At 60.1% G+C, this 13,142-nt stretch overlaps 2 protein-coding genes across 2 annotated transcripts in view; one reads left to right on the forward strand and one right to left on the reverse strand.

The window, feature by feature from the left end:
* The window catches only part of POLD4 (DNA polymerase delta 4, accessory subunit), a 6,099-nt gene extending 2,350 nt beyond the window's left edge, over positions 1 to 3,749 (forward strand). The window contains exons 4-6 of the mRNA XM_026650547.2: positions 661 to 751; positions 2,350 to 2,461; positions 3,453 to 3,749. Coding sequence (XP_026506332.1) covers positions 661 to 751; positions 2,350 to 2,461; positions 3,453 to 3,477 — 228 coding nt within the window. The 3' untranslated portion in view covers positions 3,478 to 3,749. The remainder of the gene's footprint in view (positions 1 to 660; positions 752 to 2,349; positions 2,462 to 3,452) is intronic.
* A 3,433-nt stretch (positions 3,750 to 7,182) lies between these two features.
* Positions 7,183 to 13,142, reverse strand: part of LOC112120866 (MLX-interacting protein-like) — a 31,713-nt gene continuing 25,753 nt past the window's right edge. Inside the window, 6 exon segments of the mRNA XM_026650535.2 lie at positions 7,183 to 7,745; positions 8,443 to 8,572; positions 8,899 to 9,022; positions 9,441 to 9,568; positions 9,975 to 10,091; positions 10,490 to 10,566. Coding sequence (XP_026506320.1) covers positions 7,624 to 7,745; positions 8,443 to 8,572; positions 8,899 to 9,022; positions 9,441 to 9,568; positions 9,975 to 10,091; positions 10,490 to 10,566 — 698 coding nt within the window. The 3' untranslated portion in view covers positions 7,183 to 7,623.

Below are 13,142 nucleotides of genomic sequence, written 5' to 3' on the forward strand. Positions count from 1 at the left end.
CTCCCCCCGGCGGCCAGAGCGCAGGGCGGCGAGCCCCAGCAGGGGCTCGCCGCTCTCCCCCCGGTGGCCGGGGGGAGGGCGCAGGGGGAGGGCGGCCAGAGCGCCGGGGGGAGGGCGGCGAGCCCGGCTGTGGCCCCGCTCTCCCCGGCGGCCGGAGCGCCGCGCCGCCCCCCTCCAGGTGCCGCCCCAAGCACCAGCTTGGGTGCTTGGTGCCTGGAGCCGGCCCTGGTCTCAGCCTCAAGCTTTGGGCGGCTCGGTGGCTCAGACCGAGTGGGCTGCGCTCTCAGAGCTGGGGCTGGGTTCAGTCCTGGGGGGCGACATTGTCCCTGCAACATACCCCACCCTCCGGGTTAGGGGAGAGCCAGGGGTCAGGGCCGTTGGGGCGGGGGAGATAGACAGATCTGGAGCCATGGACAGACCCATAATAACCATTGTCACTCGATCTGCCCCTGGCCATTGGGAGCTGGGCCAGCCGCTCTTACTGGCCTGTGTTCTCAAGCCATGCCCCCTCCAGCTCAGCCCTGGGGGGAACAACTGAGCCCGGGGGTTCCCGGCTTGCACTGGGTTGGGGGGGGGGGCTGCTGGGGGCCTGGGCCTATTTCCACAGCAATGCTGATCTGTCTGTTCCCATCTGCTGCTCAGAAGTGGTGCCGGTCCCAGATGATGCCCCCCCCAGGCGGCTCCCTGCACCTGGCCCAGCTGGAGATGCTCAAACAGTTTGACCTCAGCTGGGAGTATGGACCCTGCACTGGTGAGAGCCCTGCCCCCTCCATCCTGAACCAGTAAGAGCCCCACCCTTCCCCCCACCAGTGAGAGCCCCCCACTGATGAGAGCTCCCTGTGCCACACAGGTGAGAGCCTTGCCCCCTTCTCCCCCCACATCAGTGACAGCCCCGCCCCTTCTGTCCTGAACTGGTGAGAGCCCCGCCCCCTCCCTCCTGAACCAATGTGTCCCTCCCTTTTCCCCTCCCCCCCCTGGTGATAGCCCCGCTTCCTTCCCTCCCCCCTCCCCCCACCACTCGTGAGAGCTCCGCCCCCTATCCCTGCACTGAGAGAACTCCAGCTGGCTCCTGCTGAGGGGTTGCCAGGCCAGCTCATCTCTTGGCCCCTTTGGGGGCAGCATGGGGGAGGGGGGAAGCCCCTGGATCATCCTAGTCACCCTGCTCCCTTCCCCATCCCCAGGTGGCCAATGGGGCCATACACTGGGGGATGCGGTGATGGGAGCCTGGCCAGTGGGACATGAATGCCACGCCACCTGGTCTCTGCTGCTAAACAGCGTTGAGGGCCTGAATTCTGGGGTAGGGCTGGATAGGAGCTGGTGTCCCTTAGAAGGAAAAGGCCCAGTGTTCTATTCTCTGCCCTCCTGAGCCAACCAGCCCCCCTGGCCTGATCAGAGCCAGCACCCCCTATAGGGGAAGGACCCACATCCCTTCTGTCACAGATCCGCAGAGTGGGCACTACATCCCAACTTTGAAACAGTCTCTTGGAGGACCCCTGTCAATGTGCCTGACCCTCAGGGGGTCCCACGTTTCCTCAAAGACCTGCCATACAGCCTTAGCATCTGAGACACTGGGCTTCTGCTTTGCATCATGAGCTCTGCCCAGCGAGTCCAACTGAGCCAGATGCCTGGTCAGAGACTGTCCCCCTCTCCAGGGCCCCGGGCATCCCAGCCAGTGACACTAGGCAGCTTTTCCAACCAGAGCAGGGTTTGTTAGCCTGCAGGCACATGGCATGGGGAGTCCTCAGGGCAGTGTAGAGAAGCAAAGGTCACAGAGGTCAGCGCCCAGTCAAGCTGGGGTGGATTCCCGTTTGGCTCTGGCTCCCCAAAGCCTGGCTCTTAGCCCAGCTGCCTGGCCCGTCGGTCTGATACCAGAGCTGTGCTGAGTTCCTGGGCTCCACCTGCCGAGAAGCAGGTGTCAGGTGCTAAGTCCTTGGGGTGCTCGTTGTCTTTCCAGACCCTTCATGGACATGGGCCAGGCCTTTGATGGCAGCACCCAAACACCACGTTTCCTCTTTGGTTCACTTGTCTGGGGATCCCTGGGGGGAGGAGAGGAGTTACAGCTTCCCCCCCCAACGATCTCCATTTTCTCAGGGCTGGCCCCCTGATCAAAACCGGGGAGGTGGCGGGGGGGGGCAGCACTCCCATCCACCCTGCCCAGGGCTGAGCCTGTTCTGCCATTTTTAAATGAAGCTCTTTAGGGACAGATCTGTGCAGTACCTGGCACAATGGGGAACCCTGATCTTGGTCGTCATCTGTGCAGTGCTGGCACAATGGGGGTGCACCTGGGCCTTCAGTGGCCGCACGCTCCTGCCACCCCACCCCCCATTAACCTTTCACTTTTGCTAGTAGGGATCACCCGGCTGCAGCGCTGGGAGCGGGCCAAGTCCCTGGGGCTGAGCCCCCCTCTCACGGTGCGGGAGACACTGCTGGAGCATGAGGGAGACCCCAGCTTCATGCACTGGTTGGTTTGGGGCCCAGCCCCTTGTGTGTGTATGTGTTGCTTTCCCAGCTGCTGCCTAACAGCGTCATCACCCTGGGATAGTAAATCTCCCTGAAACGAGCCCTGCTGCATGTGCGTGGGGGGAAGAAGAGGAAGGTGATCAGTCTCCTGGGTGCATCAGCTGAAACTCAGCCCCCACCCCCTTTGCTCCCAGCAGCCTGGCTTGGAAGGAGCTTTGTGCATAGATCTGAGGGACAAGGGGCTTCCACAAATGATCATTGCAGATCTAGGGCATCTCCACATCCCTCTGCAGGCTCAGGCTTCAGGATCTGCTCCCCCCCAACTCCTAGTGGAGAAATGAACCCTCTTCCCTTGCAGTTGTGAAGCAATGCTCCCCCTGCAGTGACACCTGCCGGAGTTTGCAGAGAGCCTAGACCCACAGCTCCCACATAGGAGAGCTGCCCCAGCACGTCAGTGGGGCATTAATCCTGTGATTCAAAGGTCAGTACAGTTGGTGCCTGCACTGACTGTGAGGAGAGAGCGCCCCCTACTGAGCCCCTCACCCTGCAGCACAGCACCCCCTAGTACTGCACTGGAGCGTTGGGGCCAGCAGTGACAACGAGGGGAGAGTGCCACCAGCTGAGCCCTGCACCATGCAGCCCTTGGGGTTTCCAGTCCTGCCTTGGGGCTCAGAACCCTTGGCTCTGAGGGCTGGGCAAAGAGAAGGAAGAAATGAAGGGGTTTGAGGGGAGAACGAGAGATCTGAGCTCCCTCCCCTCTGCTGCAGGCTGGCCATCCCTGAAAGTCAATAGTCGTGGGACCCAGCCGTGTCATTTCCCTAAATGAACCATAAAATTGTGTCTCCTGCAGACCCACCACAGCGGCACTGCAGGGAACCAGCTGCATTCCAGGCCTTCCAGCCCTGGCTGGGCCCCGTGGAGGGTGGGGAGGGGCAGGATGCAGAGCTAGGGACCCTGGGGAGTAACCGTATTCTCTCTGCCTTCCTCTGCAGCCTCTGGCATGACTACCCACTCTGAGATGAGGCATGGCTGGCCCCGCCTTACGGCCAGGAAGGGGGAATCATGCTGCCGCCCGGACCCCACAGCATTTACTCTGGTTCCTGATTGGAAAATAGCTCTGTGCTTGTATTAAGGGGGGGGGGGGGCTGTTCCCCTGGCAATTGGAGTATGGAGTGCCCAGGGCTCACATTGGATGGGCAAGCCCAGGTCCTGGCAACCCTAGACCAACCTGTGCTCTGTTCCATCAGCTGCTGAGGTCCATATCCCAGATTAAAGGGCCTGTTTGAGAACTTCTGAGGCTTGGTGAATTCTAGACCCTGGAGCAAGGCAGATGCAGGAGGGTCAAATGCCAAAGCATGAGTGGGCCGCGTCTCTTCTGAAAAGCCTAGGTGCCATGGGAAAACAGCTCTCCGACTTCAGTGCACAGTCCCTCTAGAGATGGGTGGGACAAGCAGCCACCTTTGGGGCCCTCATGCCCTCTAGTTAGCTTTGCTCCAAAACACTGAAGCTTGCAGCTGGTCTGGACCCTTATGTCCAGCTAGCCTTCTGCTCTAGAACCCCCTAGTATCCAACTAGTGCTGCCGTGTTGGAACCATGGTGTCTCCAAATGTTCACTCACCTTGTGTTGTCCAGATAGCACAGGTAGTCTAGAACCATGGCATGGCATGCATTCTAGAAGCCAATTGCAGCCAGCTAGGGCATGTGCAATTTAGACCCACAGAGCGATGGTGTGACCAAATATGGCATGTGGTCTAGAACCATTCGGCTATGCCATCTGCTCTGTAACACCATCTTGCTAATGTACATATTCTAAATCCATTTGGCACCAGGCTCACCTGCATGCAGAAGCAGATTTTTCTCTATCCAAGGCACCAGCTCCAGAACATCAGTGCACCTGTCTGGTCTAGAACATTTTCCTGTGTGGGTCAGCTCCAGCACACAGCTGTTCAGCTTTACTGCCTGTGAGTCTAGAATCACACTGTGGTGTCTTGTCTTGTCTTGTGAGAGCCTTTGCGGGCCCTGAGCACGACACGTCATGGCCTGGGGCGTCTGGCCCTATAGGAGTGACAGCACACCCAGCAGCTACAGGTGTAATTGTGTGACTTCTCCCCATGCAGGGGCAAGTGAACCCCAGCCTCAGTGCATGAACCCCTGCCCCAATCACAGGTCAGCAGGAACCCCCAGGGAAGACGTGCTCATCAGCCCAGGCTACTCAGCCTGGAGCTGCCCAAACCTCAGTGCAAAAAGAGCATTGTCATCCAATGATGCAGAGTGGGCCTGGGGGGGGGCTTCTCCCTTGGCTCTGGCCCCAGGGTGGGGGACTGGCTGGCTCTGGGGAATGGGAGACAGAGCCTTTCTGGACCTAGGGGCCCAGATTGTGCATGGAGGGCCCCCTGTGCCAGCGCTGGTCAGCAGGCCTGGGGGATGACTGCTGGCTCTTGGCTTTGCCCAGTGCAGCTCCATGGGCTGAGCTGGGCTGAAGCTAGAGCAGGCTGGCCTGTTTGGGGTTAAACATTCATCATGTACCCTCTCTCCCAACCTCTGCCCTCTCCGCCATGGGGAAACAGAAACACCAAGCAGGGAGGGGGCTGCCTCCCCAGGCCTGCCAGTCCCCTAAGCACTGCCATCAAGCGAGCACCATGCGGTGAGCCTGTGGTGGGCGGGTGAGGGAGGAAGGAGCTTCAGAGCTGGGTGAGGGGGAAGGGGAGTAGAAAGACCCAGCCACCCCAGTGTGGGGTAGGGGGGCTCAGCCAGTGCAGGGGCAAGGGAACCCTGGAGGCCAACCCCAGCAGCAAGCTGTCTCCCTAGCGCCCAGGAGTCAAAGCTGGGTGGCTGCTGGCCATGGGCCCATGTGGGTGGCCACAGCTGTGGCACCTCAGTTGGGCGAAATCTCTGACCAGAGTGGTTATGTCATCAAAGGGCAGGGGCAACCCCAGACAGACATGCAAGGAAACCAGAACAACCCAGTCACCAGCCACATCCTGCTCCCTGCAGCGCCCTCTGCTGGGACAGGTGTAGCCGGGAGCTCCCCCCACAGCCAGTGCTCCTGCCCCACTCCCTGCAGCGCCTCCTGCTGGGAGCCACATTCCCATGAGGCAGGGCAGCTCAAACGAGTCAAGCACTGAGATTAGTTCATTGTGCGCCTCCACCTGGGGCTAACAGTTCGCAAGGGGGCAGTGATGGGGCTTTACTCTGGCAGGTGACTCTCTTGCTGCTTGGGGGCCCAGGAGCAGGGTTGAGACACTGGGGGTGGGGAGAGCAGGTAGGATGCAGTGGCTGGGCCCCGACCGCATAGCCATTGACAGTTCCTAGGGCAGAGGCTGGCTGAGACTAAGGGGAGAGCCCAGGTTAATCACTGACAGATCCCTGGCTGGCCCACTGCCTTAGCGGCATTTTAGTGCCTTCTGGTGGGCAAGCAGGGGAGGGCAGGTATCTCTGGATGCTCCCTGCCCTCCATTTCCCCCTGCAAGAAGAGATCTGAGGCACTGGCCAGTCCCACATGCTGGGGGTTTAATACAGCTCCTGCTGTCACTGTCCAAACAGAGCCACAACCTGCCAGCATCCCCCTGCCCCCATGGGGGGATGCTAAAGGGGACCCTCTACTCATCCTCCAGCTCCCCTTCACTAGAGGTGTATAGTAGGGTTACCATCCGTCCGTATTTCCCGGACATGTCCGGCTTTTGCGTCTCTAAATAGCCGTCCGGGAGGAATTGGTAACAAGGTTAAAATGTCCAGGGTTTTTTTTTTCCCTCACCTCCCTCCCTCCCTTCCATGCAGAGTGCGGCTGCTGATTGGGCGGCTGGGCCAACTGACCCACTCCCATTGGCCTCCAGCAGCCAGAGCCCTCCCCTGCTCCCCCCTCCCTCTGTCTGCAGCCCTGTGTAACACAAACCGACCCACCAGGCAGAGTATTTTGCAAACACATGGAGCCAGAATGGTAAGGGGGGGGGCAGTCAGGGAGCGGGGGAGTGTTGGATGGGTCCCCGGCCTCCACCTGCCAGCCCCCCTCCTTGCGTCCCGTCCCCCCCCACCCCACCCCCGTGGGACCCCCCCCCTGCCTGCCTCTCCCTTGTCTGCTGCCCCCAGGTCCTAGTGTCCCCCATCTACTAATGGGAAGACAGGCTGCCCTTACCCTGCCCTTCCACCCTAGCCCTGAGCCTCTCCAATGCCCCAAACCCCTCAGCCCCAGCCCTCATCCCCCACACCCTAATCCTCTGCTCCATCCCTGAGCCCCCTCCTGCATCATGAACCCCTCATCCTCAGACCCACAGCCCTCACCCCTGCATCCCCTCCTATCCCCAAACCCCCTCCCCACACCCTCCTCCTGCCCTCAAACTCCCTCCCAAAGCCTGCACCCCCTCCCTTTGTACCGCCTCCCACCCCCAAACTCCATCCCAGAGCCTGCACCCCTCACCCCCTCCTGCACACCCACCCCCTGCCCCAGCCCGGAGCCTGCACCCAGCACCCAAACTCTATCCCAGAACCTGCACCCTGCACCCCAATCCCCAGCCCAGGACCTGCACCCCAGACGTCCTCCCAGAGCCTTAGGCAGGTGTGTGTGTGTGGGGGGGGTTCTGGGCAACACCAAAATTTCTACAACCCTGCCACCCATGCGAGGAGATAAGGGTCGGGGCAGTCAGGGGACAAGAAGCAGGGGGGATTAGGGTTCTGAGGAGGGCAGTCAGGGGGTGGGAAGTGGGAGGGAGTGGATGGGGCGGGGTGGGGGCGGGGCTAGGGCGGGGCTCCCCCTGTCCTCTTTTTTGATTGTGGAAATATGGTAACCCTAGTGTATAGGGGAATCCCCAGCTCTGAGAGATGCCCCTCTCTATGGGTGCTACAGGGAAATCCCACTCAGAGCCACCCCATTTCCATGTCAGTGGGGGCTAAAGCGATCCCCAGCTCTGAGCCCCCCCCCATTTTGCTCTCTAGGGATGCCCAGCTCTGAGCCCCCCAATTCCACCTTCTCTGTGGATCAATCAGCCTCCCCCTGCTAGGGCTATTACAGAGGCCCCGCTGTAGCCCCTGCATGTCCGTCCAGACGCATCTGGGCCTATGGTGGGGTGGAGCGCCACCCAGGAGTCAAAGATGTCTGCGTCCCTCCCATCCTCTCTTCTCCGCAAGTGGGCAGCGTCGGGACGTCCTCGCGCAGCACAGTGGGGCCCACTAGCTGTGGCCCTTGCTGTGCGGAGGGCGGCAGACAGCCTGCAGGGCCTGCTCGGGGAGGCGCGAGGGCTGGGTCAGGATGGCTGTGAGCTTGCTGAGCTGCAGGAGGGAGCTGGAGATAGCTGTGGGGGAGGGAGAAACTAGCACCAGCTCCAGATGGAAGCTGCCCGCCCACATCCTTACCCCAAGCCTATCAGCTGGAAGATCCCTGAGCTGGGCTTGGCAGGATGGGTAGAGGAGGCGGCTCAGAAAGCCCTGCCCAGTGATCAGATTGTGGGGGAATGCCTGGGGGTGACATTGAATCCAGGGCAGGCACATTCCAAAGCAACCAGTGATTCTGGAGCCAACCTGATTTGGGGTTTGGAGCCCAACTGTAGGGGTCTGATTCAGAAAGACTTGGGCTAGGGGAGTGGTGCCTAATGGGTAGAGTGGGGAGGGAAGCTGGGAGCCAGGACTCCTGGGTTTTAGTCCCAGCTCTGGAAGGGGAGTGGAGTCTAGTGGTTAGACCGGGGGTGTCTAGGAGCCAGGACTCCTGGGTTCTATCCCCATCTCCACCACTGATTGGTTCTGACGTGGGTTACTACATCCTCTCTGTGTGCCCTGTGGATAAGGACACCCCCGTCAGGCAGGCAGGATGAATGAGTGCCCATCTCTGGGAGCTCAGGGGGCCCTACCTCAGGAAACGGGATTTTCCTGGAGGCCGAGGGGATCACAGAAGCTCCTTAAGAGGCTGGAATCCCTCTTCCCCAGAGTGGGGACCTTCCCCCCGGCTGCCTGGAGTGTGGGGATGTTTGGGCCTGGTGCGGGGGTGGGACGTACCGGGCCGCAGCATGGGCAGGGCACAGTGCTGCTCCAGCCAGCCCAGCACCGACTGGCAGAACTCCTTGGCACTGCGGGTGCTCACCGCTCCCCTGTAGCTCTCAAACAGCGGCTTGATGAGCACGCTGAACTGTGGGCAGAGGGGGGTTAAGGAGAATCCACCTCCTGCCTGCCCCCTGCCTCGGAGCTACCTAAGGAGACCAGGAAGGGCCGGCTTAGCCCCCCACCACCACCTGCAGGGCCAGCTGCTCTGTCCTGCCCTCCCTAACCCAGGAGGGGCCACCCCAATTCTGCAGGGATTGCCATTGCCCCCAGAGCCCCTTGTCCTGCCCTGCCCCACCCCCAGAGACCCTTCCACTCTGCCCTGGGAAGAGCCATCCCTGCCCCCTCCCAGCCAGGGCCCTGCGGTGTCCCTGCCCCCAAGGATGCCCTGAACACAATCATGCCAGCGGATACGAGCCAGAAGCGCCAGTTCTGCAGGGTGCGCTGGCGCACATAGTCGTCATACAGCTGGGCCGTGTGATCTAAGCGTGGAGGAGTCACCGGGGCCCCACTGGGGGGCAGCTGGCGCTGGAACTCCCTGGGGTGAGAGGGGGCAGAAGGTAAAACCAGTCCAGGGCACAGCCCTGCCCCTTCTCTACACTCACCCAATGGCAGCGCTCAGCCACTCGAGCTCACCCCGCAGGCCCCACCCCATCCCTGCACTCACCCAATGGCAGCACTCAAGACACTTGATCTCACCCTGCAGGCTCCACCCCCTCTCTGCACTCACCCAATGGCACTGCTCAGCCCCTCAATCTCACCCCACAGACCCTGCCCCTTCCCTGCATTCACTCAATGGCAGAGTTCAGCACCTCAATCTCATCCACGGGCATCGCCTGCTCCCTGCACTTAGCCAATGGCAGTACTCAGCTCTTCGATCACACCCCATAGGCCCCACCCCTTTCCTGCAGTCACCCAATGACAACAATGAGGTCCCACCCTCATCCCACACTCACCCAATGGCAGCGCTCAGCTCCTCAATCTCGCCCCGCAGGCACCGGGCCGTCTCCTGTACCTGCCGGCGCTCCTGCTGCAGCCGCCCCACGTACACCACACTTCTCTGCAGCAGCGTAGCCTTGCTGAGCTGGGGAAGATGAGCCGAGCATGAGACACAGCAGCCGGCCGGGCAGAGAGGGAGATGGGGTGGGACAGACGAGGGACTGGGACGGGCAGAGAGGGGGGACATACGAAGAGTAGGGATGGGCACAGAGGGTACGGGGAGGAAGGGACGAGGACCCGGGACGAGCAGAGGAGGAGACGGAGAGGGAGGGATGAGGACCAGGGATAGGCAGAGAGAGAGATGGGCGAGGGAGACAAAGGTGAGGGACCGACAGAGAGACAGGGATGGATGAGGGACTGGGCCAGCACAGCAAAGTGGGGCCAGGTGTTCCAGCACCCACTGCTGGGGAGAACGGTGCCAGGCAGTGGAGGGAAGGGGGAACTGGAGGGCTGGACAGCAGGCATGGCCAGGGGCGCCACGTGGCATGTACCTTGACGCTGGGCTGGGCCAAGCCCGGCAGCACGAGGCTGGCGAGGGTGTCGAAGGCGCAGCTGATGTTCATGCGCCGGGCGTGGTCAGCAGAGGTAAAGCCGGCTCTTTGGCTGCCCTGCAGGATCCAATCAAAACCAGGCTGTGAGCCCCGCCCCAGGGATCAGGACTGACTCCTCTCCGACAGCGCAGAGCCAGGAGCTAACACAAGGGGCAGTCATGCCCATTCAGCTCACGCATGGCACCCGCTGCAGCACAGCACCCCCTGGCTGGGGCACTGGGCTCAGCACTGAGAATGAGGGGAGAGTGCCCCCCTACCAAGCCCCCCCCCACTTCAGGCAGCACAGCACCCCCTAGTGTCGCACTGTGGTCAACACTGACAGTGAGGGACAGCACTCTCTACTGAGCCCTCACCCGCTCCCTGCAGCACCTGGGCTTTCCCTGGGAAGTCTCCCTGCCGCCCCACTCAGTGGGGAGGGGCCCGGGTGTGGGCGGGTTGGCAGGGGCCCATGTTACCTTGGTGCTGGGGAGGCTGCAGGGCTGGTGGGAAGCATGGGGTCCCCTGCGCTCAGCTCTATCTTCAGACTTGGCATCTGGGGGAATCCAAAGGAAACAGGGAAACATCTGGGTCACTCATGTGGGCAAGATCCCAATGCTGCTCCCCAGGGCCCAGTAAGGCATGGTGAGTGACCCATCCCACCCCAGCATTTCTGGGTGCACGGGCTGGTAAGGGAACCTGTCAGACCCTGCCCAGGTGGGTTCAGCTCCCAGCCCACTTCTAGGAGCAGAGGTCTGTTCATGTGAAGGATAGAGGGCTCCAGGCCCCACACTCCCAGGATCCACCCCCAGCACCAGATCAGTGATGCCGTGAACCCTCACCAGCTCCACCCTCGCCATGGGGAGGAGCCTAAAACTGTAGCCTCCCAATGTCCTCCCTAGAATCATAGAATCATAGAATATCAGGGTTGGAAGGGACCTCAGGAGGTCATATAGTCCAACCCCCTGCTCAAAGCAGGACCAATTCCCAACTAAATCATCCCAGCCAGGGCTTTGTCAAGCCGGGCCTTAAAACCCTCCAAGGAAGGAGATTCCACCACCTCCCTAGGTAACGCATTCCAGTGCTTCACCACCCTCCTAGTGAAATAGTGTTTCCTAATATCCAACCTAGACCTCCCCCACTGCAACTTGAGACCATTGCTCCTTGTTCTGTCATCTGCCACCATTGAGAACAGCCATTCCATCCTCTTTGGAACCCCCCTTCAGGTAGTTGAAGGCTGCTATCAAAACCCCCCTCATTCTTCTCTTCTGGAGACTAGACAATCCCAGTTCCCTCAGCCTCTCCTCATAACTCATGCGCTCCAGACACCTAATCATTTTTGTTGCCCTCCGCTGGACTCTTTCCAATTTTTCCACATCCTTCTTGTAGTGTGGGGCCCAAAACTGGACACAGTACTCCAGATGAGGCCTCACCAATGTCGAATAAAGGGGAACGATCACGTCCCTCGATCTGCTGGCAATGCCCCTACTTATACAGCCCAAAATGCCGTTAGCCTTCTTGGCAACAAGAGCACACTGTTGACTCATATCCAGCTTCTCGTCCACTGTGACCCCTAGGTCCTTTTCTGCAGAACTGCTGCCTAGCCACTCGGTCCCTAGTCTGTAGCAGTGCATAGGATTCTTCCATCCTAGGTGCAGGACTCTGCACTTGTCCTTGTTGAACCTCATCAGGTTTCTTTTGGCCCAATCCTCTAATTTGTCTAGGTCCCTCTGTATCCGATCCCTACCCTCTAGTGTATCTACCATGCCTCCTAGTTTAGTGTCATCGGCAAACTTGCTGAGAGTGCAGTCCACACCATCCTCCAGATCATTAATAAAGATATTAAACAAAACCGGCCCCAGGACCGACCCTTGGGGCAATCCGCTTGAAACTGGCTGCCAACTAGACATGGAGCCATTGATCACTACCCGTTGAGCCCGATGATCTAGCCAGCTTTCTATCCACCTTACAGTCCATTCATCCAGCCCATACTTCTTTAACTTGGCAGCAAGAACACTGTGGGAGACCGTATCAAAAGCTTTGCTAAAGTCAAGGAATAACACATCCACTGCTTTCCCCTCATCCACAGAGCCAATTATCTCATCATAGAAGGCAATTAGATTAGTCAGGCACGACTTCCCCTTGGTGAATCCATGCTGACTGTTCCTGATCACTTTCCTCTCCTCTAAGTGTTTCATAATTGATTCCTTGAGGACCTGCTCCATGATTTTTCCAGGGACTGAGGTGAGGCTGACTGGCCTGTAGTTCCCCGGATCCTCCTTCTTCCCTTTTTTAAAGATGGGCACTACATTAGCCTTTTTCCAGTCATCCGGGACCTCCCCCGATCGCCATGAGTTTTCAAAAATAATGGCTAATGGCTCTGCAATCTCATCCGCCAACTCCTTTAGCACCCTCGGATGCAGCGCATCCGGCCCCATGGACTTGGGCACATCCAGTTTTTCTAAATAGTCCCGAACCACTTCTTTCTCCACAGAGGGCTGGTCACCTTCTCCCCATATTGTGCTGCCCAGTGCAGCAGTCTGGGAGCTGACCTTGTTTGTGAAGACAGAGGCAAAAAAATCATTGAGTACATTAGCTTTTTCCAATGGCACATTTCAGATCAGCCCCAGGCAGCACCAGCCTGGGGCCAAACCAGCCTCTGACCCACAGACCTGGCTGTCCTGGGTGTGATCACGCCTTGGTGCCATCCCCGAATCTGAGCAGCCAGGCCCCCAACCAGCAGGCAATGCAGGGTGAGCCACCCCCTAGTCACCCCATTCCCCTGAGCCAACCCCCTCCACACACACACAGGTGCCCCAGCTAGCCCCCACCTTGCCATCCCCTCAGATCCTCCAGCCAGCCCCCCACCCTGCCATCCCCCCAGATCCCACAGCCAGCCCCCACCCTGCCAGCCCCCCATATCCCGCAGCTAGCCCCCACCTTGCCATCCCCTCAGATCCTCCAGCCAGCCCCCCACCCTGCCATCCCCCCAGATCCCACAGCCAGCCCCCACCCTGCCATCTCCCCAGATCCCGCAGCCAGTCCCCACCCTGCCAGCCCCCCATATCCCGCAGCCAGCCCTCACCTTGCCATCACCTCAGATCCTCCAGCCAGCCCCCCACTTTGCTATCC

This window comes from Terrapene carolina, unplaced genomic scaffold (genome assembly GCF_002925995.2).
Source record: "Terrapene carolina triunguis isolate 2854851 unplaced genomic scaffold, T_m_triunguis-2.0 Scaffold90, whole genome shotgun sequence".
NCBI classification, from domain to species: Eukaryota; Metazoa; Chordata; order Testudines; family Emydidae; genus Terrapene; species Terrapene triunguis.